The 24,094-nt window shown below is 32.2% G+C and overlaps 1 protein-coding gene across 1 annotated transcript; it reads left to right on the top strand.

Annotated features, from left to right (window-relative positions):
- Positions 1–4,129: 4,129 nt before the first annotated feature.
- LOC139875355 (codeine O-demethylase-like) lies at positions 4,130–6,752 on the top strand. Its single transcript, XM_071862694.1, has 5 exons — positions 4,130–4,220; positions 4,446–4,693; positions 5,023–5,270; positions 5,928–6,255; positions 6,516–6,752. The coding sequence occupies exons 1-5, from the start codon at positions 4,130–4,132 to the stop codon at positions 6,750–6,752; spliced, it is 1,152 nt and encodes a 383-aa protein (XP_071718795.1).
- The last annotated feature ends 17,342 nt before the right edge of the window (positions 6,753–24,094 follow it).

Here is a 24,094-nt window from a genome sequence, read left to right as displayed (position 1 = left end):
GTTCCGAAATATATATAGATGTGTCGACATGATAGGTCGAAACATTGTATACGTGTCTATGGTATCTCAAGATTACATAATATACAATACAAGTTGATTAAGTTATGGTTGGAATAGATTTGTTACCAATTTTCACGTAGCTAAAATGAGAAAAATTATCCAATCTTGTTTTACCCATAACTTCTTCATTTTAAATCCGTTTTGAGTGAATCAAATTGCTATTATTTCATATTGAACTCTATTTTATGAATCTAAACAGAAAAATTATAGGTTTATAGCCGGAAAAATAAGTTACAAGTCGTTTTTGTAAAGGTAGTCATTTCAGTCGAAAGAACGACGTCTAGATGACCATTTTAGAAAACATACTTCCACTTTGAGTTTAACCATAATTTTTGGATATAGTTTCATGTTCATAATAACAATAATTTTCTCAGAATAACAACTTTTAAATCAAAGTTTATCATAGTTTTTAATTAACTAACCCAAAACAGCCCGTGGTGTTACTACGACGGCGTAAATCCGGTTTTACGGTGTTTTTCGTGTTTCCAGGTTTTAAATCATTAAGTTAGCATATCATATAGATATAGAACATGTGTTTAGTTGATTTTAAAAGTCAAATTAGAAGGATTAACTTTTGTTTGCGAACAAGTTTAGAATTAACTAAACTATGTTCTAGTGATTACAAGTTTAAACCTTCGAATAAGATAGCTTTATATGTATGAATCGAATGATGTTATGAACATCATTACTACCTTAAGTTCCTTGGATAAACATACTGGAAAAGAAAAAAATGGATCTAGCTTCAACGGATCCTTGGATGGCTCGAAGTTCTTGAAGCAGAATCATGACACGAAAACAAGTTCAAGTAAGATCATCACTTGAAATAAGATTGTTATAGTTATAGAAATTGAACCAAAGTTTGAATATGATTATTATCTTGTATTAGAATGATAACCTACTGTAAGAAACAAAGATTTCTTGAGGTTGGATGATCACCTTACAAGATTGGAAGTGAGCTAGCAAACTTGAAAGTATTCTTGATTTTATGTAACTAGAACTTGTAGAATTTATGAAGAACACTTAGAACTTGAAGATAGAACTTGAGAGAGATCAATTAGATGAAGAAAATTGAAGAATGAAAGTGTTTGTAGGTGTTTTTGGTCGTTGGTGTATGGATTAGATATAAAGGATATGTAATTTTGTTTTCATGTAAATAAGTCATGAATGATTACTCATATTTTTGTAATTTTATGAGATATTTCATGCTAGTTGCCAAATGATGGTTCCCACATGTGTTAGGTGACTCACATGGGATGCAAAGAGCTGATCATTGGAGTGTATATACCAATAGTACATACATCTAAAAGCTGTGTATTGTACGAGTACGAATACGGGTGCATACGAGTAGAATTGTTGATGAAACTGAACGAGGATGTAATTGTAAGCATTTTTGTTAAGTAGAAGTATTTTGATAAGTGTATTGAAGTCTTTCAAAAGTGTATAAATACATATTAAAACACTACATGTATATACATTTTAACTGAGTCGTTAAGTCATCGTTAGTCGTTACATGTAAGTGTTGTTTTGAAACCTTTAGGTTAACGATCTTGTTAAATGTTGTTAACCCAATGTTTATAATATCAAATGAGATTTTAAATTATTATATTATCATAATATTATCATGTATGAATATCTCTTAATATGATATATATACATTAAATGTCTTTACAACGATAATCGTTACATATATGTCTCGTTTAAAAATCATTAAGTTAGTAGTCTTGTTTTTACATATGTAGTTCATTGTTAATATACTTAATGATATGTTTACTTATCATAGTATCATGTTAACTATATATATATATATATATCCATATATATGTCATCATATAGTTTTTACAAGTTTTAACGTTCGTGAATCACCGGTCAACTTGGATGGTCAATTGTCTATATGAAACATATTTTAATTAATCAAGTCTTAACAATTTTGATTGCTTAACATGTTGGAAACATTTAATCATGTAAATATCAATATCAATTAATATATATAAACATGGAAAAGTTCGGGTCACTACAGTGACATGATCCAAATAAGTTGTAAGTTGGGTACGGATCTAAAGTTAGTAGTAGTGTAAGGATGTTAGTTGGCTTTCTGTTTGTTATGATTATTGGGTTTAAGTTGCTACTGATCTAAAGTTAGTTTTTTGGGTCATGTTATTTTGTCAATCACATGGACATGATTCATTGTGAGTCCATGTGTAGCATTTTGTAACTGTTAGATTTTTCACAATTTCATGAAAAATAATATTAATTTAATTTCTATTTTATACCAAAAAAAAAGAAAAAAAATTAAAGTTGCATTAATGAAGGTTCTAGTTAAAGTTGCATTAATGAAGATTCTAGTTTAATAATGATAACTAGTGAAATGATCCGTGTAATTACGGGTTTATTTAAACAAAATAGTTTAATTATACGTTTTAGTTATTAAGTGAATGTATTGGTTTAAGAAATTTGTCGTTTTTACAACATATTAATTTTTTTAAAGGCAAACTCACCCACCTACCTAAATCTAACACGAATATATACACCACGAAATGTCCCAAGCACGACTCGAACCCTCTACCTCAAGGTTGTAAGGGTGACCTCGATACGGCAAGCCATTGGCTATTTGGTTTTTACAACATATTGATGCACTTAACTTGGTCATAATAAATGAACTATATTCATTCTCCCACCATCGTCTTCTATTTTTCATCACAATTACTATTTTCCTCGTCATAATAACCTACATTACAACTTTTTATTGAAACATGTATTTCGCATACATATATAACGTAATTAATCCCATAAAGAGAACTCATACTTGAATTTGAATAATAATAATAATAATAATATAATAATAATAATAATAATAATAATAATAATAATAATAATAATAATAATAATAATAATAATAATAATAATAATATTAATAATAATAATAATTATAATAATAATATAATAATTATAAGTATAAATTATAATTATAATTATAATTTATTATTATAATTATAATTATAATTATAATTATAATAATAAATAATAATAATAATAATAATAATAATAATAATAATAAAGTTTGCTTAAAATTTGAGTATTTATATTTTTAATAATAACTATTAGCAATAACAAATGACTCTTGAAATTATTTTAAATATTAAAATACAATTATTATATGAAGGTTGTAGAATATGTTTTAAAGTTTGTAAATGTGTTCATGTAGTGTTTTATAGATTTTAGATTTTTTTTTTAAAGTTTATACATAAGGTCATGAGAGTGTTTTATCATAAAGTTGTACGTAATAATTTAACTATTGTACACATGGTTATAAAAATGTTTTACCATAAGGTTGTACATAATACTTCAAATATTGTATATATGATCATGAGGATATTTATCATAAGGTTGTACGTACATAATGTTTCATATATTATACAATTAACATTTACTTTTTTTAAATACAATTAATTATATTAATGACATCATTGTAAGTGTTTAAAATTTTTCTTTTCATATTTAAATTTTTTTAAGCTTAAATAATTTTTATTTATTACATTATTATTATAGAAATTTATTAGATATTATAGAATAGATGATAAAAATTATAAAGGGGATCAAGAGGAAAGTTTAATTGTTGTCCTAAGACTACATTTAGCAAAATCCATAAAGAAAAAAAATACCCCGCACTAAGAAGATGAAGATCTTCTGTTTAATTCATTTTATCATTATCAATCTGTATGATATGTACTAAACTTTGAAATAATTTAATACCAATCAAACAATAGGGCTGGTGACAAAGCAGTACCATCTTCGTTTCTACTAATACAGCCAAAGCATAAAATAAGTTAATGATCTTATTATATTATATGATGCTAAACGTGATCATAGAATTATAAAGTATGTTTCATGTTGGCATAAAAATAATGAAGTATTAATAAAACATTTGGAAGTATGTAATTTAACAATAGTAAAGACATTATATTTGCACACCACCAGGAAAAAAAGTCAAAAATACACAAAACCAGTGCATGATATAATATATTTACTTTTCTTTCACAGCATGTTATGAATTACTGACGGGGTCTAGCACATGAAAAACGACCTACGTATACCCGAACACAACACTTGTCAGGAGGAAACCCACAACACCTACTCGAATCCGGATAACACATTTCGAGCTGGTGAGATTCGAACCCAAGTTACGTTCTTCGAATCTCATGCTTCAGAGTGAGCAATACCGTTGAGCTGTTACATGGTTGGTGATAAAATATTTCCTTCTCGGGCAGCGTAAATAGAGAAAATTCAGTTAATTTATTTGGATGTATGTATAGTCTATATCAAACTTCAACTTGATTGTTCCTATAAAGGGCCACATCCATAATTATCATTCACATTCAATATTTAAGACAAAACCCCTGTTAACCAGACAAAGAACAAGATGATGCAAGTTCAAGAAATAGCAGAGACGTGTAAACATTTGCCCGAAAGATACGTACGTAAACAAGAAGAAGAATATCGTCATTTTAATACCACCTATGATCCGAATAATCCAAAGATTGCAGATATTCCTATTATTGATTTTAGTATTTTAACTTCATCAAGGATAGAACTCGATAAACTGACATCCGCACTCTCAACTTGGGGCTGCATTCAGGTATGTTATAATCGATAATTAGATGTTACAATCCGCCATAATATCATAAGTAGGATCGTAAAATTGTTTATTGATTCTATCAAGTTATCATGAAAGTTATTTATTTTATATAAACTTGTCTATCTGAGTATCTCAAACTTGAGAACCTCGTTTTATATATATTCTGCAAATCTATAACAGAAATTATTCATATGTGTCAAATGATATAATGAATGAATTTCGTATACTAATAGTAAAAATTATTCGTATTTAATTATTGATAAGTTTGTTAGGGATGATTATTTGAGATTATATGTTCTTGTGAGTTATTACATATCATTTGTTTTCAGGCAGTTAACCATGGAATTGAAAGTTCATTTTTGGAAAAACTGCGCGAAACTGGCAAACTTTTTTTTAAACTACCAGCGGACGAGAGGAACAAATGTTTGAGAGAGGAACATGATATCGAAGGTTATGGGAATGACAATGTTCTTTCTGATCACCAGACTCTTGACTGGAATGATAGGCTTCATCTTAGTGTTCTTCCACTACATCGACGAAAATATCAATTTTGGCCTCAAAATCCCACTCATTTCAGGTTAACCTCCTAGTAATCTCATAGTTAACTTATCATGTTTTTGATTGACAGATACTCATTACGGGCGGAGCCAGAACTTTAATTCGATGTTTGCACAAGATAATATTCGAAATAATCCTCCATATAATATAAAATAATAATATAATATGTAATTATTATAATGTACGTACTGAAAATGATACATATAACAAAGTTATATCCAGTTTAATTTTAAATGTAACAAAATTAACATCACTTAGTTTCCAAATCAAGTTTTTTTTTTTTTTTCGTGCAATTAAGCCCCAAATTATCTGTTGGACATTTCCAATTAAGTTTTATCTCCAAATTGGCAATATATGAATGGTATAACATGGTTAAAACCTTTAAAATAACATTACATGAATCTCTAAAAATTTTAAACAATATTTATTTAATGTAAAAGAAGATATTTTTATTAAAAAAACCCCAGCTAGCAAGGCGCTATGAGGAGAAAAACAAACAATCACAATTAAAAAATTTTAAACTATATAATCTTGACCGGTGGCACGCCGGTCTTTGCAAATTGACGTCACCTCTGTACTCATAAATTTTCGGTCTGATAAATACATTAATTATCACTAATTAAGTCTGATAAATACATAAATTATCACTAATTGTCTTGCAATTATGATCTGTTAGGGAAGTTCTTGATGAATATTGCTCAAAAATGGAGTTGATTAATGAGTTTTTTCTTAAAGCCATGGCTAAGTCACTAAACTTGGATGAAAATTGCTTTTGGGATCAATATGGGAAAACAGGGACGATGAATGCAAGATTTAACTATTACCCTGCTTGTCCATGGCCTGAAAAGGTGTTGGGATTCAAACCACATGCTGATAGTACAGCCATTACAGTTCTGTTGCAAGATAAAGAGATTGAAGGTCTTCAAATTTTGAAAGATGATCAATGGTTTCATGTTCCTATTGTGAATGAGGCTCTAACTATTAATGTTGGTGATCAAATCCAGGTAACGTTCAACGCCTAGCTAATACAGTTTGGTGTTCAAATCGAGGTAATTTTCCAAAACAGATTTTTGTTTATTATCAAGCTAGGTGACATAAAGCTTATGGATAATCACTCTTATTTTAGATTTGTTTTGTTTTTGTTTACTCTATCTTCATGTGAATAAGGGTTCCCTTTTTTCTGCTTAAATTATCACCGTGTTTTGCAACTTTTAATTAAAGATAATTTGATCATTAAATTTTAAATTGATACTGAAATTTGCAGATAATGAGTAATGGGATATTCAAGAGCCCGGTGCATAGAGTGTTTGTAGACTCAAAACGCGACAGGATGACACTCGCTATGATATGTAGGCCTCAAACTGAAAAGGATATAGGACCCGTGGAAGGGCTTATTACGGATAAAACACCAAGGTTATACAAGAATGTTACTATGACTACCGACTTCTTTTTCAAGTATTATCAGCATGGTATGAGAGCAATTGATGCATGCAAGATTTGACTATGATCGCCTTTATCGGCTCTTAAGTTCGTGTTTGTCTAAAACATTATGTATCTGTTACATTATGTTGGTTGTCAGTGTGACGACCTGGAAAATTTCGACTTATTTTTAAGTCAATTCTCTAAATGATTGAATGTTTTCGACACGATAAACAAGTATAATGACCTTAAAAAAAAAATTAAAACATTTTATGCATATTCATTTACCCATTCGACCATTCCTACGATTCACAAACTATATTATGTGTTTAAATGTATATGTATATATATAAATAACATATAAATAACTTGAAACAATAAGAATTAAGTATGTTATGAAGCATATTAATAAAGTATTAGACATATAATTTCATACTACAAACTTATTAGTTTTCGAGCAAAATATATCGCTAACTACGTATAGCTAGAAACTAGATAGGTAAACTAATAGATAAGGTTAATGACAAATGATAAAAATAAATAAATAATTTAAATTCATAAGCATACAACTCATTTTCTAATCTTTCTTTCATTCACAGTTGCAACATGATAAACACAATTCCGACATCATCTTTCACTTTACAGCACTACTCATCACTTTAATAATTCACAACAAGACATAAACCAATCAATCACCAATTTCCAATTCACAACACAATTCACGGAATATTTTATATTTCATTTCTTATTTTAGTTTTTATATTAAGTTCTAAGAAGTAGTTTGTGGTATAATTCAATATTGTACGGGTATTGTAATTCAAGATTCTACTAATAAAATATTAATAATAGTTTAGTTCTATATAGAATTAATTTGGTAGTTAACTAATAATGATATGAGTTTAAAATAATTAGTATTAGTAATTAGTAGATAATTAGTATTAGAAATTAGTAATAGTACTCCGTATATAACCTTTGTTGTCTAAATATAACTCAATCTAATATTATAACATTTATAAATATAAACTAAAATAACTAATAGTAAGATTGTGTAAATCTTTGAGGATATCCTTGTTTCTTCTGATTGTTTTTGCGTGTGAGATTTCAAGCAAACAAGTCACATCATTCAATCAAATTTCCATCCATATATATATATATATATATATATATATATATATATATATATATATATATATATATATATATATATATATATATATATATATATATATTATACATCATTCTAGTATTAACTTTCATCTATACAACACTCTTGAAAGGTGGACTTAAGTAAAATATGGGAATGGTAGCTGAATTTATGGGATATAGATAACACACACAACCACTCGTTTAACCATATCTAGTTGTTCTCTTTCTTTCCTACTAAATCACCTACTTTTGACCTGGGCCCCTTTAAATCCGAACTAAAATCTTTATAGATACTAACTATATTGATAATACTACTAACAATTTAGTAAATAAGTTATAATATGTAGTAGTAATAAAATAAGATGTGGATATGTGTGTATTCATGTGTAACTTTCAAATATATACTCAAAAGTCAATTTCTTTGGAGTGTTAACATAAATTATCGCAATTTTGTTTATGCATGCCATACCCATCGCCATTTTGTATGTGGCAGACCACACCCATCACATTATATATATAACCCATGTTTCTTGTTACTCATTATATATTTTCTTTCATCTATGTAAACATAAACATAACACTCAAATAAAATCATATAAAGAAAGGAGGACGTTAAGAGATAGGAGTATTGTAAGAATAACTCAGCTTCAAAACCTTTGAAGAATTAAGGTCACTTGTCTCGGAACAACCACACACGAATCCGAACCCGTAATTGTTGAATTGCGTGCTTTGCTTACAGTGAGTTCATTTGCTACCTTTTACTCTTTATATTTTTGGGACTGCGAATACATGCGTTGTTTTTACAACTGCTTTATTAAATGCTTTTGAAATATATTTTCAAATGAGAATACATGAAATGCTTTTATAAATGTTTGACGAGATAGACACAAGCAAAACATTCCTCGAATTAATTATTATGCAGACAGAAGTTCTGTGGATTATTATTGAATTAGTTGGACGTGATAATTGCCACTAATTGTTATGAATATTTTCCCCTGATTATTATTGCTTGGTAATCTAAGAATTAGAATCGGGTATGGCCCTAATTCACGCGAATCCTAAAGGTAGCTACCGGGTTTAACACCCCCACCCAGAATTTTCACTAGACGGAAGAGCTAGTGGGCGTAGTGTTTAGTACTTCGAGGTTTATATATTATACAGACGATATGTTTTGTTTTTGGGGATATTATTGATGCGCATTATATGTTAAGGTCGGTTACCAAGCCAAGCTATGAAAGCAAAGAAATGTGAATGTTATGAATCGAGAGAATGATTTTATACACATGTTATGTGTATGATATTTTGTACACGAGATATGTGTACGGTTATAAAGAATTATTGAAAATAGTTTCGTACACGAGATAGGTGTACTGTATTTAAATCTTGTGGTCTATCAAAATAATAAATTTTACTGTTTATGATAAACTTGTGAACTCACCAACCTTTTGGTTGACACTTTAAAGCATGTTTATTCTCAGGTATGAAAGAAACTTTCCGCTGTGCATTTGCTCATTTAGAGATAATACTTGGAGTCGTTCATGGCATATAGAGGTCTGTACCTCGCAATGGGACCAGCTATTGAAGACTTCGTCCAGGTGGATTAGGACGGGTCACTACAGGTGGTATCAGAGCGGTGGTCTTAGCGAACCAGGTCTTGCATTAGTGTGTCTAACTGGTAGTTGTTAGGATGCATTAATGAGTCTGGACTTCGACCTAGTAGTTGTTAGGATACATTAATAAGTCTGGACTTGAACCTGGTCTGCAGGTCAAAAGTTTGCATATCATTCTTGTTGAAAAATATCTACATATCCTTTTCAGTCTCGACAAATCTTATTACAATTATAGCATAGATGATGTACATACAAATTCATATCCCATCACATTAAACCATGTCTGACACGTTTCCTTAATTTCCTCCGTAATCTACGGGATCTTCTGTACTATATATGAGTATTAGGTATTCTATGTAATTAGAATATCATCTGATATCCGAAAATCATTTCATATCAAAAATCCTTAATTTAATCGTGCAAGATAAATTCTGCAACCAGTTCAAGTTCCTCAGATTCGATAGCTATTCTTATATGAATTTCTACTCGAACTCCGAAAGCCGTGTAACCAGAATGGATCATCAAATCAGCCATCATCAATTCTGGATGAATTGGGGATGTGTTCGTAGTCGACTTAACTAATGGAGACAAGAAGAGAGCGATCCTTTCCACCCACCCAACTGCACTCTTGGTGAAGATCCTGAAGCACTTACCGGCGAACCAGTTCGACACATCATTTTCACTCTCATTTCCCGGATAACTCGTAACGATTATATAGTATCTACCATTCTAAATCTTATTCATTCCCTTGTTCAAACCGCCAATCATCCCGGAGTAATCGAAGAAATCAACGAGCTTCGCGCTTGAGTAATCAATTCGAAGAATTTGGTGCAAAACTTACCAGCCTCATCAATATCACCAGCACCACTAGTACCAACAACATCACAAGCCTCAACATCGCAAGCCGCATTACGAGCATCAACGTCATGCGTACCGAAGGTACCGAGGGATACCAATAATAATGAGTGATGAAGTATTAATTCATTATTTCATTTACGTTGGAGAAATATCTCGCAGCGATTATGAAATCTCTAAAGTTCTAGAGATTATTCTTTCCTGATTTCAACTGCAAATCAAATGAGATTAATAGAATATTAACTCATTCATTCCATTTTACACCTAAAGAAAGTACATATACGTATATATTTATAAGGATTGTAATAAAAGTTGATTTGTACAAGCTATTATGTGTGAAATTTTCCTTAACGGGTAGGTAATATAACAACCCGACTTTTTCATTAGATTTTCATTAACTTTCCTTTACATACTTAATGACGTTACATAAATTCCACGATTTTCAATGTAAATATTTTTTTTAAAATATACTACTTTTGATATATGTTAATTTATCACTAGAAAATTTTGAAGCTTAATAATTCAAAAACTAATAATTAAGTTAATAATTCAAACTAATAATATGATTTAATAATTTAAATCAATAATTCAGTCTATGATATTATTATTATATTTTATATATAATGGATACAAAATTTGTGACCACTTGCCAATTAGTTCCATCAATTACTCCACTAATCTCTTTTCATGCTTAAATAATAGGTAACCCATGTATCCCACTTACGGTAATTAATATAATTAATACTTCGTATATATACTTATAAAAGAGATATTTAAATATAATATTAATAATTGATTGGAACCTGTTTTCCATGTTAATCTTAGCAAAATGATGTAGGGTAACCGCATTATTTGACGCAAGTGTTCCTTCAATCAATTGACCACTGTAAATTAAGGCAAAACAAAAATATGGTTGTTATATTAAATTAACAGATAAGTATTTATCATATGTGTAATCTTTCAAAATTGTAAATATAGTGAATTCTTTATAAAATTTATATATAGTAGCAAAGCAAAACTTACAATAAGTTTCGAAAAGCGAAATCTATTGATTCAAAATTCTGCCTATTAAGACGAGCGATATTCAAGTCTTTCGATCCCACGAGCTCGCCAACAACATCTATATCCATTCCATAATTTAGAATTTCATTTTAATCAAATATAAAATTTGAAGACAACACAGTATGTACTTGATAGAATTGAAATGTTATTCTTAGACCACTCCCTATAGTTCATTACCCGCTCATTACCCGTTCATTACCCGTCATTATCCGTAACTAACCATAGGTACGAACTAGTTACCCGCTTTAGTTACCCGCATCCACCATCAATTTAACGGAAGTTTTAAGTTTAGTTATAGGAATTGTGGGTCCAGTGGCTTTTTATTGTTGGACTTGATGCTTTATTGCTTGTACATTGTATATTAAGAGGAATATTGTTTTAGCCATTATAGAGAGTGTTTATTTATGAGTTAGTTATAGGATATTGGTGTTGATGTGGCGCTTATGTGGAAAGTGTCACAAATTTTCCATGAATTTCCTTATCTACCTATAATTCTTTATAATCCTCATACCATGAGGTGAACCATCCTAATCTATATATTGATGATTTTGATGCTGCTAAAAATTGATGTTAATACAATTATTAAAATAAATGGATTAAAAAAAAAACATCACGTGTAAGCATGAAAAAGTCAAATTTTTGAAAAACATGAAAATAACTTTCGCAAATTGCGCCGCATGCTTTCTAATTTCTAGGACAAACTTGATCTTATCTATAGTTTCTATTAAAATGTCATTAATATAAATAAATTTTAATTTTAATTTTTTTTATAAACGGCATAATAGTATATATTATATATATGAAAACGAAACATTTACAAGGAATTCCAATTACATAAAAGCACATACATCTATAGAACCAAAAACGAGAAAAATTATAGAGACCGAGACGAAAAGACTCCACAGATGGCAGGAAAATGCCTTAGTTCATTCATTATCATTAAGGGCGAGATTGGACTTGAAAAGAATTAACTTAACAAGCTGGAATGGTAACGGGGCACAGTGTTGGCAATTCAACGACAGAGCACCCCTAACCATCCAAAATTCTCTCGACCAAAACGACTACTCCAGGATTGGGGCAAAAAACCTGCGTGGAGTATAACATATTATCCAATCCCGAATCTCTTTGATAAAAGAGCTAGCGAATCGTAAGCACGTGGATTTGCTAACCATACATCCCATTCGATTTTGATGCCTTTTATCCTATTAGAGAACCATTCAAAACTTTTAAGTTGGATGTCTTTAAAGACCAAAGTGCTAGTCGGTTTAGCTTTAGTGAATGTGAAAACGTTTCTATTCTTCCAAATCGAATATCCTGTAACCCATTCGGTAGCTTGCCACAATTGTTTACCAACATCGGTAGTAAACGTGTGACCGTTCCCGAGAAAAGCTTCATTTATACTCATGTTTGAAAAAGGACCAAGATTCCACCAATCGAAAACCCTGCTCCAAACGTCGAAAGCAAAACAACATAAAATGATGGAGTGATCCACCGATTCAAGCCCGTTGTCACAAACCGGGCATCGAACCGTACCCAAATCCATCCCACGCTTATCAAGTTCGACTCTCGTAGGTAACCGTTTGTGATGAGTACGCCAAATAAACAATTCGACTTTAAGCGGGACAAGGTAGTTGAGAATCGTCTTAATACACGAGGAAGTGTTGGGTAGATTGGCACGAACTAAGAGATCCATGAGCTTCTTAACCGAAAACGACCCATCCTTGCTCCAAGACCATGACCATTCTTCACGACCTGAGCTACATGGAACAAAACTCGATAAAAGGTTAGTAAGGTTGGTGAGGTCCCCGACCAATCTCCCCGAGATATCGCGGGACCAACACCAAGAGGTATGAATATTGGAGCCCTCCCAACGGACGCGGTCAAGGACGGTGGAATCTTTATTGGAATCAAGTCGAAAAAGTCTATTAAATTTATCTTTTAGTAAACAATCCCCAACCCAATAATCGCCCCAAAACCGAGTGCTAGAACCATCAGAAATCCTTTTTTTAAACGAATGTGCGAAAGCAGAGTTATCAATAAAAATATTTTTACCCACTTTAAGAATACCCACCCAAGTGGAAGAGACTCGAGAAGAAGGGGAGAAAATGATGAACTTAGACCCCCATCTTCACCATAAATAGTTTTTATAATCGACACCCAAAGCGAGTCATTTTCATTATAAAAACGCCCCCACCATTTAGAAAGCAAAGCCCGATTTTTAAATGCAAGAGGGACAATATCCAACCCACCGAACTCACGAGGTAATAGACATGAATCCCATTTAATCCATGCCATTTTTGAGACCTCGGAGGACCCACCCCAAAAAAGCGTCGTCTCAGACCCTCCATTTTTTCAATGACACACGATGGGAATAAATATAATGAAAAAAAATAGAGAGGTAGACTAGATAATACCGCTTTAATTAGGGTGAGCCTCCCGCCATATGATAATGATATAGCTTTCCAATCCGCGAGTCGCTTACCAAACTTATCAAAAACTGGGTCCCAAGCTTTAGATTGCTTCATAGACGAACCAAGCGGAAGACCCAGATAGGTGATCAGGAATGTACCTGCTACACAACAAGCCAGGCTACCATATTTTTAGTTTCAGATTTGGATACCCCGATACCATAAACACAACTCTTATGGAAATTGATTTTTAATCCCGATGTCGATTCAAATCATTTAAGAATTTTAGTAAGGTTTTGCACGTTTCGTCTATTCCATTCGCCAAAAAACAAGGTGTCATCCGCGTATTGCAAGTGCGTGACACGAACAACCCCCCGCCCTATAGGAATCCCCGAGAACCGGTCGTGAGAGGTGGCCAATTTAGTGAGGTGGTTTAAACCTTCCGCAACCATGATGAAGAGATAAGGGGATAGGGGATCCCCTTGTCTCACGCCTTTCTGAAGAGCAAATTCTTTTGTTGGGGACCCGTTTACTAAAATTGAGATAGACGCAGATGAGAGGCAAGCGTGAATCCATTTCCGCCAACGATGACCAAACCCCATTAGTTCCATGATTTCCATAAGAAAGTCCCAACTAATACTATCAAAGGCTTTCTCAAAATCGACTTTAAATAAGAAGCCTTTCCTTTTAGTAACCTTGACATCATGAAGAACTTCGTTTGCGATTAGGACGCCATCTAGAATATACCGGTTTTTGATGTATGCACTTTACTTGAAACCAATGACTGAAGATATCACCCTTTGAAGCCTTTTAGTTAAAACTTTTGATAGTATTTTGAATAAACAACCGATTAAACTAATTGGTCGATAATCCCCGAAGCCTAGTGGGTCGTTCTTTTCGGTATTAAGGCGACAAAAGAAGAGTTACAACCTTTAGAAATTTCGCCGACATCCCAAAAACGAGTAAACACCGCAAGAAGATCCTCTTTTACAACGTCCCAATGTGTTGTAAAAAATTTCATATTAAAACCGTCGGGCCCCGGGGCCTTTTCGCCCCCACAATCTTTAATGGCATCATGAATTTCGAAAAGTGTAAATGGTACTTCCAGGCTCGATGCCTCATCGATGGTGAGCATTTTTTCTAATGGACCCCGAATTTTGAAAGTACGCTCGTTTGTGTTGCTAAAACGATTTTTGAAATATGAAAAGGCGGCCAACTTGATTTCGTTCGGGTTCTCCGTCCATAAACCGTTTAAATTAATACCCCTAATGTTGTTTTTGTTTTGCCTTCTTTTAATGCACGAGTGAAAATACTTGTTGTTCTCATCCCCATCGATTACCCATTTAATTCTAGCCTTTTGCTTCAATAAGGTCGCTTTTTCCTTATCTTTAAGAACCCACTTTTTTTTCGAATCCAACCACGAAGCGATCTCCGTATCCGAGAGATCACGAGACCCAAGGAGGTTTTCCCATTCAGAAATTTCTTTGTGAAGGGTGTCGATCTCAACATTTAAACTGTTAAATTTTGGGTTGCACTTTTCTTTCAACTCCACTTTGACATTCTTTAGTTTATCACGAAAAACACAATCCGCCCTGGGGTTTCGAATGACGGTACCCCACGCATCTTTTATCAAGTCGACACATTTCTCATCCTCGAACCAATTATTAAGGATCCTAGTTGATTTTGGCCCAAAAGCATTATTCAAATCTTGCAGGATGATGGGGCAATGATCGGAGTAATCTCTATCAAGAGTACACGGGGAAATACCAGCCCATGATGCATAACATGATTTCGAGACCAAGAACCTATCAAGTTTACTATATTTTAACCCGTCATTGCTGATTCTCGTAAACTTCATGCCTCCCAATGGAATTTCAATAAGGTTCGCCTTCTCGATAAAATCGTTGAACATCTTTGCTCTATTTTCAATAAATTCACAATTTTTCCTTTCTGATCTTCGCCTTACTTCATTAAAGTCCCCGCAAATAATCCAATCATCAACATCTACCTACATAATATTATCAAGACTTTCCCATAGCATTTGTTTCAAAGTATCATTATGTGGCCCATAAACATTTAATATAATAGAATCAACACTTTTGCCCGCCCAACGACCACAAATCCCCAAGAAAAATTCTTGTTCAACCGCCCCGGATACACAAAATCTAGAAGGGTCCCATATCGTTATTGACCCACCCGACAGCCCCACCGATGGTTTAAAAATATATTCGAAGTTTTTATTACCCCATAACGATTCGATCATAAAATCAGTGACACGTTTTCTTTTTGATTCTTGGATGGTGAAGATGTCCGGGTTATGAAAACGAATTACATTTTTTATCCAATTAAACTTTTCTTTTTCAAGTTTCCCGAGCCCACGTACATTTAAAGAAATTATCTTCATTTTAAGTAAATTAATTAGAAGAAAACAAAGTGGGAGATAGAGTTACTTCCCTGACGGTGGCCCAACCCATTCAAGCCCGATCTCTGTCCCGAATTCTTTTAGCCCCGAGCTACCATTTGAGAGTGCATGTTCGTTGCTTGAAGTTGGTTTGCAGGGAGCCTTCGAGATTGAGTGTTCACTGATTGATCCCATATTGGCCGACCCAGCAGCCATCACTTTAGCACTACTTTTTTTGCTGTTAACCTTGCTGTTCACCTCATTCTCAAACGCCGAATCATGGACCAGATTAATATTACTTGCACTTTTGTTCGACGATACATTTTTTCCACACACCTTCACACCTTTAAAGGTGGGTAGAAACGAACATATATCTTCCTTATATAACGGAGGAGGTTGGTAACCTGGAGGAACATCACTGGAATTACACGATTTTTTATTTTCAATGTTGATCGGCGACAAATTTGGTTTCGAACTAGTCATGTCATTCTGATCGGTATTTGACTTATATGACGCATATTCAACACCAGGTGAATATACAGGAATTGGTGGAGGCCCATCGTCTACATGGACCTGACATGAATTAGTTGCCGGATTTAGCCCAACAGTAGACCCAGGCCCGCTTACCATCTCGATGTTGTCATTAACTTCCTCCAATACATGGTTTTGGCCCAAATTGTTCTCATTAGTAGGTGTGAGATTAATTGGCTCGTTAACAATAGAGGGCTCCGAGATATTATTATTCGGATTGCGCAACACACCTTCCGAACCATGCATCGACACATTATTAGCTTCCGATTTATTTTCATGGAAACTGCTTTTCGATACCCGACATTTAGAGTGTGTATCCTCTACTTGTTCTTTTTGATAATTAGACATCATTTCTTCAAAGAAATCTGTGGCCATTTCATTATCCTCATTCTCAATTTCTATCGATTTATGATCATCCGACTCTGAAACGCCACCACTCCCATCACCATCATCACAGTCATATTTAGTGTCAATTTCGAAAATCCCATTAACTTCTTCAGGAACATAAGCGAAGAAAATCAAGCTATCTGAAATTACCCGAACTATATCATGTACTAAATGAGCATCCGTAAGTTTAACCAACACTTTAGCAACAACCAAGTTTTGATTACTGATAATGCTAAAAATGAACATATATTTCATAGCATTATTCCTCAAGAAAGACAAGCTTTTAGTTGCAATTGTTCTATTTACAAGTGATATTCGTTTAAATAATAAAAGGTGAAGATAAAAGACAGATTCGACGAATTGAAGACGCAAACGACCAAAAAGCTCAAAAGTAAAAAATACAATCAAAGAGGTTCCAATTATTGATAAGAAATGTCTCAGAATTACAAGAGTACAAGATTCAAAACACAAAGTACAAGATATTAAATTGTACGCAAGGACGTTCAAAAATCCGGAACCAGGACCAGAGTCAACTCTCAACGCTCGACGCAACGGACTAAAAATTACAAGTCAACTATGCACATAAATATAATATAATATTTAAATAATTCTTATAATTATTTATATATTATATAATATATTATAAACTGTCGGTAAATTAAAAGACAAACTTGTGTGAGCTGGTTTTACAAACTCTGCGAGTTGCGAAGTTTGTAGTGAAAAAATTACGCGAGTCGCGGAGACTCCCTGGACCAAAATCCCTATAAAAGCCAGCGCAATTCGACGAGTAAAAATATCCAAAAATCTAACTCTTTCTCAATATATACGTAAATATATATATATAATTTATATTTTAATTTTAATTTTAAATCCTAATAATAAGGGTATGTTAGCGAATGTTGTAAGGGTGTAAGTCGAAATTCTGTCCGTGTAACGCTACGCTATTTTTAATCATTGTAAGTTATGTTTATATTATTTTCATTAATGTCTCGTAACTAAGTTATTATTATGCTTATTTAAGCCGAAGTAATCATGATGTTGGGCTAATTATTAAAATTGGATAATTGGGCTTTGTACCATAATTGGGGTTTGGATAAAAGAACGACACTTGTGGAAATTAGACTATGGGCTATTAATGGGTTTTATATTAACTAAACAATACCTTGTTAATTTAATATACAAACTTATAATTCGATGTATTTATATACAACCACATACGCTTGACTGGGTACGGTGGGCGGGATATCTATTAATACCAATAATTATTCATTTTACCGGACACGGAACTGGATTAATAGTTAATAGACTTGTTGAAACAGGGTGAATTACATTCAAGGGTAATTGGTGTAATTGTTAACAAAGTAGTAAAACCTTGGTTTACACGCAGTCGATAACCTGGTGTATTCATTAAACAAAGTATTAAAACCTTGTTACAATTCGAATCCCCAATTAGTTGGAATATTTGACTTCGGGAATAAGAATAATTTGACGAAGGCTTTCGCTCTTTATATTTATGACTGATGGACTATTATGGACAAATTCGTATGTACATATTAAATAATCCAGGATAAAGAACAATTAACCCATGGGCATAAAACTAAAATCAACACGTCAAACATCATGATTACGGAAGTTTAAATAAACATAATTCTTTTATTTCATATTTAATTTCCATTATTTTATATTTAATTGCACTTTTAATTATCGTAATTTTATTTATTGTTATTGTATTTAATTGCACTTTTAATTTTCGTACTCTTTAATTATCGTAATTTTATTTTATCACACTTATATTTATCGCAATTTCCTTATCGTTATTTACTTTACGCTTTAAATTTAGTCTTTTATTTATTTATAATATTTTACATTAGGTTTTAACTGCGACTAAAGTTTTAAAATCGACAAACCGGTCATTAAACGGTAAAAACCCCCCTTTTATAATAATAATATTACTTATATATATATTTGTATTTTTATAAAATAAAACTAATATAGCGTTAAGCTTTGTTAAAAGATTCCCTATGGAACGAACCGGACTTACTAAAAACTACACTACTGTACGATTAGGTACACTGCCTATAAGTGTTGTAGCAAGGTTTAAGTATATCCATTCTATAAATAAATAAATATCTTGTGTAAAATTGTATCGTATTTAATAGTATTTCGTTGTAAAATTTAATAGTATTTTATACCCCTTAGCTTTAACTATCAAGTATTTTTGGCGCCGCTGCCGGGGAATCTTAAAATCTAGCTTAAAAGCCGGAAGCGAAACGCTAATATAAAAAAAAATTATTTTTAGTTTACTTTTATAAAAAAATACGCTTTTGTAAAAATACGTTTTAAATATTCGAAAATATAAAAAGAAAAACAAAAATATGAATATTTTTAAGAGTTTGTTAAATATTTAAGTTTTATAAAGTTTCTTTATTTTTATTTTATAAAAATATAAGTCTTATTTAAATATTTTATATTTATTTAAAACATATAAAAAATTTTAAAACCGAAAAAAAAAATTAATATTAACTTATTTTTAAGATTTTTATTTTTAATAAGTATTTTTATTTTAAGTTTTTGAAATATATTTTATATAAATTATATATCTATTATTTTTTCAAATTATTATAAAAAAAAAACGAACTGGGCCAGATTAAAATCGAAGCCCAAAGTATATTTTAATTATAAAACAAAACTGGGCCGAACTGTTTCAGCCCAATCGGAGCCCAGTATTATCAAACCCCGCGACTTGCGGATTTTTCCAGCAGGGAGTAACGCGACTCGCGGAGTTCTCTCTGACAGGCCACAGGAAGCCCTAATCTTGCATTAATTACGGAGTATATTTTAATTTTTATTAATAAAACCCTAATTAGGGTTTGATTAGTTAATTAATATTAATTAATTTAGTTTTATTTACTTAATTTGTAATATTAAGTTTATTTAGTTTTATTAATATATAAAAATTAATAGTTTTATAAAATAAATAATATAAAAATAATATTTTTATAAAAATTGTACTTTTTACAACTTTTAGTATATTTTTATATTTTGTCCCTTTTTAATTGTTTTAGCGTAATATTTGTATTTTTCGCTCATATTTAGTTTTAAATATAGTTTTTGTCATAATTATTTTTATTTCTAGATTTTTAGGCTTTGCCGTAAAATCCCTTAAGTGCTTTTTCTTTAGACTAAGATTTAGGTGCTTTAGAATTTTGCGACGCCTTTTTAAGTTTTAGTTCTTTTTAAGATATTGCCATTTGGGATATAGTTTTACTTGTAAGCTTTAATATTTTTAGACGCAACTTTTAGTTTTTAGTTTTTAGTTCCTTTTTAAGTTTCAACGCGCTACATTTTTATTTTTATTTTTCGACGTCTTTTACCTATGTATCAATTATCACTCCAATTAGTAATCTCAATTTGCAATTTTAATTTTAAGTTAGTGATAGTAATAAGGTTGGGTTAGTCGAGTGTTTTTAAAATTTTATAAGTCGCTCTTTTTCTTTTCTTTTTTGACCTTTTTCGACGCGCTCTTTTTCTTTCTTATTTCTCGCTATTCTAGTTTTAGGACATAGATTTTTATTCTACTTCTTATCTAAATTTCTTAAAATTACGAAAATTTATTTTAAGTGGTTAAATTGATAGACATCAAAATTTTCTGGTTCGTAGTAATAGTTGGATTTGTACGTGGACCGGGTTATTGGAGCCAAACAGTACTCAATTATATTGAGACCAAACGAATACTGCCCCTCTGCTGCATCTTTTGGCTATTCGAAACGTGGGCAAAATCAGAAAAGTCTATTAACTGGGTAACTTATATAATTTTTCTTTCCTTTTAAAAACTAATAGGATATTCAGTGAATGCACCGAACAAGACGTTCACCACCTTTTGTACGTTCACCACCTGTAACTAGATCAAGACATCTAGCAAATATTACCGCCGTTGATTTTTCTTCAGAATCGTCATCCAGTCGACCAAGTACTCCAATCCAAATTTTTGATAATCCATTTTTTGAACCCGACCTCACAATTGAGAATCCGGAGAATATTCAGGGACAATTCATAGATCCTGAACCATTAATCTTTCCTCCGGAACCACCAATCATTCAAACAGAGATTGTTGAGGAACAAACCATTAAATCAGAATCCTCTAGTGATTCAGATTCAACAAATTCAATTATGGAAAATCTGGAACCTTTAAGTATGGAAGACCTAATGAGAGCTAAACGCACTGGCCAAGGTCACGCAATTACTCATCCAGACATTAATGCGCCAGATTATGAAATCAAAGGACAAATTATACACATGGTGACTAATCAATGCCAATTTAGTGGTGCGCCGAAGGAAGATCCAAATGAACATCTTCGTACCTTTAATAGGATCTGCACACTATTTAAAATCCGAGAAGTTGAAGATGAACAGATATATCTCATGTTATTTTGCTGGACTTTAAAGGGAGAAGCCAAAGATTGGTTGGAATCATTACCTGAAGGGGCGATTGATACATGGGGCGTTTTAGTTGAAAATTTTCTTAAACAATTCTTTCCGGCATCTAAAGCCGTAAGACTTCAAGGAGAAATTGTTACGTTCACACAGAAACCGAATGAAACTCTATATGAGGCGTGGACTAGATTTGGAAAGTTATTAAGAGGATGTCCGCAACATGGTTTAGACACCTGTCAAATAGTACAAATATTCTACCAAGGATTTGACATCACTACAAGGAAAGACATCGATATAGTAGCTGGTGGTTCTATTATGAAGAAAATCGAAACTGATGCTTATAAAATTATTGATAACACTGCTTCCCACTCACATGAGTGGCATCAAGAAAAAGATATCGTTAGATCATCTAAAGCAACTAGAGCCGATTCTAGCCATGACTTAGATTCCATTTCTGCAAAGATAGATGCTGTCGAGAGACGAATGGAAAAGATGACTAAAGATATACACTCAATACGAATTAGTTGTGAGCAGTGTGGAGGACCACATTTGACAAAAGATTGTCTTAGTATTGAGCTAACGATGGAACAAAGAGAGATACATAAACCAAAGGCCTGGAATTAATTATCAGAATAATTATCAACCGCCAAGACCGATCTACAATCAAAACCAGAATTATAATCGAAATGTTCCATACAACAACCAATAAGGTCCTAGTAATCAACAAGTATCCAACAATACTTACAATCAGCAAAGACCTAATTTTCAAAACAAACCACAACAAACCGATGATAAAAAGCCAAATTTAGAAGATATGATGACGAAGCTAGTTGAAACTCAAACGCAGTTTTTCACATCTCAGAAACAAACTAATGAACAAAATGCTCAAGCATTTAGAAATCAACAAGCTTCTATTCAAAATTTGGAACAAGAAGTAAGTAACCTAGCAAGGTTAATAGGTGAAAGAAAACCGGGAAGTTTACCTAGTGATACAAATGCAGACCCCCGGAATGAAACAGCTAAAGCCATTACCACAAGAAGTGGTACAACACTTAAACCACCTGAAATACCTGAAATTTCTGATGAAGCTATTCCTACTCCACAAAAACCACAACCTGATCAAGATAAGGAAAAAGAACCGGTAGTTAAAAAGGTTAATGAAGATAACACAGTTAAGGCTAAACCTTATGTTAAACCATACCAACCACCACTTCCTTACCCGAGTAAATTGAAAAAAGAGAGACTTGAAGCAGAGCAATCCAAATTCTTGGATATGTTTAAACAGATAAATGTCAATCTTCCTTTCATTGATGTGATTTCAGGAATGCCTAGATATGCTAAATTTCTGAAAGATCTGATCACGAATAGAAAGAAAATGGAAGAACTCTCGGCTGTCACTATGAATGCTAATTGTTCAGCAGTGCTGTTGAATAAGATACCAGAAAAACTATCTGATCCAGGAAGTTTCACAATTCCATGTTTTCTGGGAAGTCTTAGTTCAATAGAAGCATTGGCAGATTTAGGTGCTAGTATAAATTTAATGCCGTATTCACTATACGCTAAACTAGACCTTGGAGAATTGAAACCAACAAGAATAAGCATACAACTAGCCGATCGATCAATAAAATATCCTAGAGAGATAATGGAGAACATGCTAGTTAAAGTTGGTACTTTAGTATTTCCAGTAGATTTTGTTGTTCTGGACATGGAAGAAGATTCTCAAGTTCCTCTCATATTAGGAAGGCCATTCTTAAACACGGCTAAAGCAATGATAGACGTGTTTAGTAAGAAATTGACCCTAAGTATAGAGGATGAGAGTGTTACCTTTTCAGTTGATAGAGCAATGCAACAACCGCAATCTGCAGATGATACATGTTATTATATTCAAACTATAGATTCACATGCAGAATTATTAGAAGAATTTCCAGAATTACAAGGAACAGGAGAATGTTCTTTAGGAGAAGGTACTGAACCAATTGATGAAGTTGAAATGTTAGCTACACTAATAGCTAATGGATATGAACCAACAACAGAAGAAATTCAAATGCTAAAAGAAGAAGACAGATATCGATACAAATCATCGATAGAAGAACCTCCGACATTAGAGTTAAAGCCACTTCCAAACCATTTGGAATACGCTTATTTACATGGTGAATCTGAATTACCTGTAATAATATCGTCTTCTCTTACTGAAAATGAGAAATCACAACTCATTTCTGTGTTGAAAGCTCATAAACCAGCTATTGCATGGAAGATTCATGATATCAAAGGAATAAGTCCTTCGTATTGCACATATAAAATCCTTATGGAAGAAGGTCATAAAACGTATGTGCAACGCCAATGAAGACTAAATCCTAATATGCAAGATGTTATTAAAAAAGAAATTATTAAACTGCTAGATACAGGTTTAATTTATCCGATTTCTGATAGTCCATGGATAAGCCCAGTTCTATGCGTGCCTAAGAAGGGTGGCATGACTGTTATTACAAATGAGAAAAATGAGCTTATTCCTACTAGGACTGTAACAGGATGGCGTGTGTGTATTGATTATAGAAAATTAAATGACGCCACCAGAAAAGATCACTTTCCC

The sequence above is a fragment of the Rutidosis leptorrhynchoides genome, chromosome 11, assembly GCF_046630445.1.
Source record: "Rutidosis leptorrhynchoides isolate AG116_Rl617_1_P2 chromosome 11, CSIRO_AGI_Rlap_v1, whole genome shotgun sequence".
NCBI lineage: Eukaryota > Viridiplantae > Streptophyta > Magnoliopsida > Asterales > Asteraceae > Rutidosis > Rutidosis leptorrhynchoides.
Note: the sequence above shows the minus strand (reverse complement) of the source record. Positions and strands in the feature narration are given on the sequence as shown.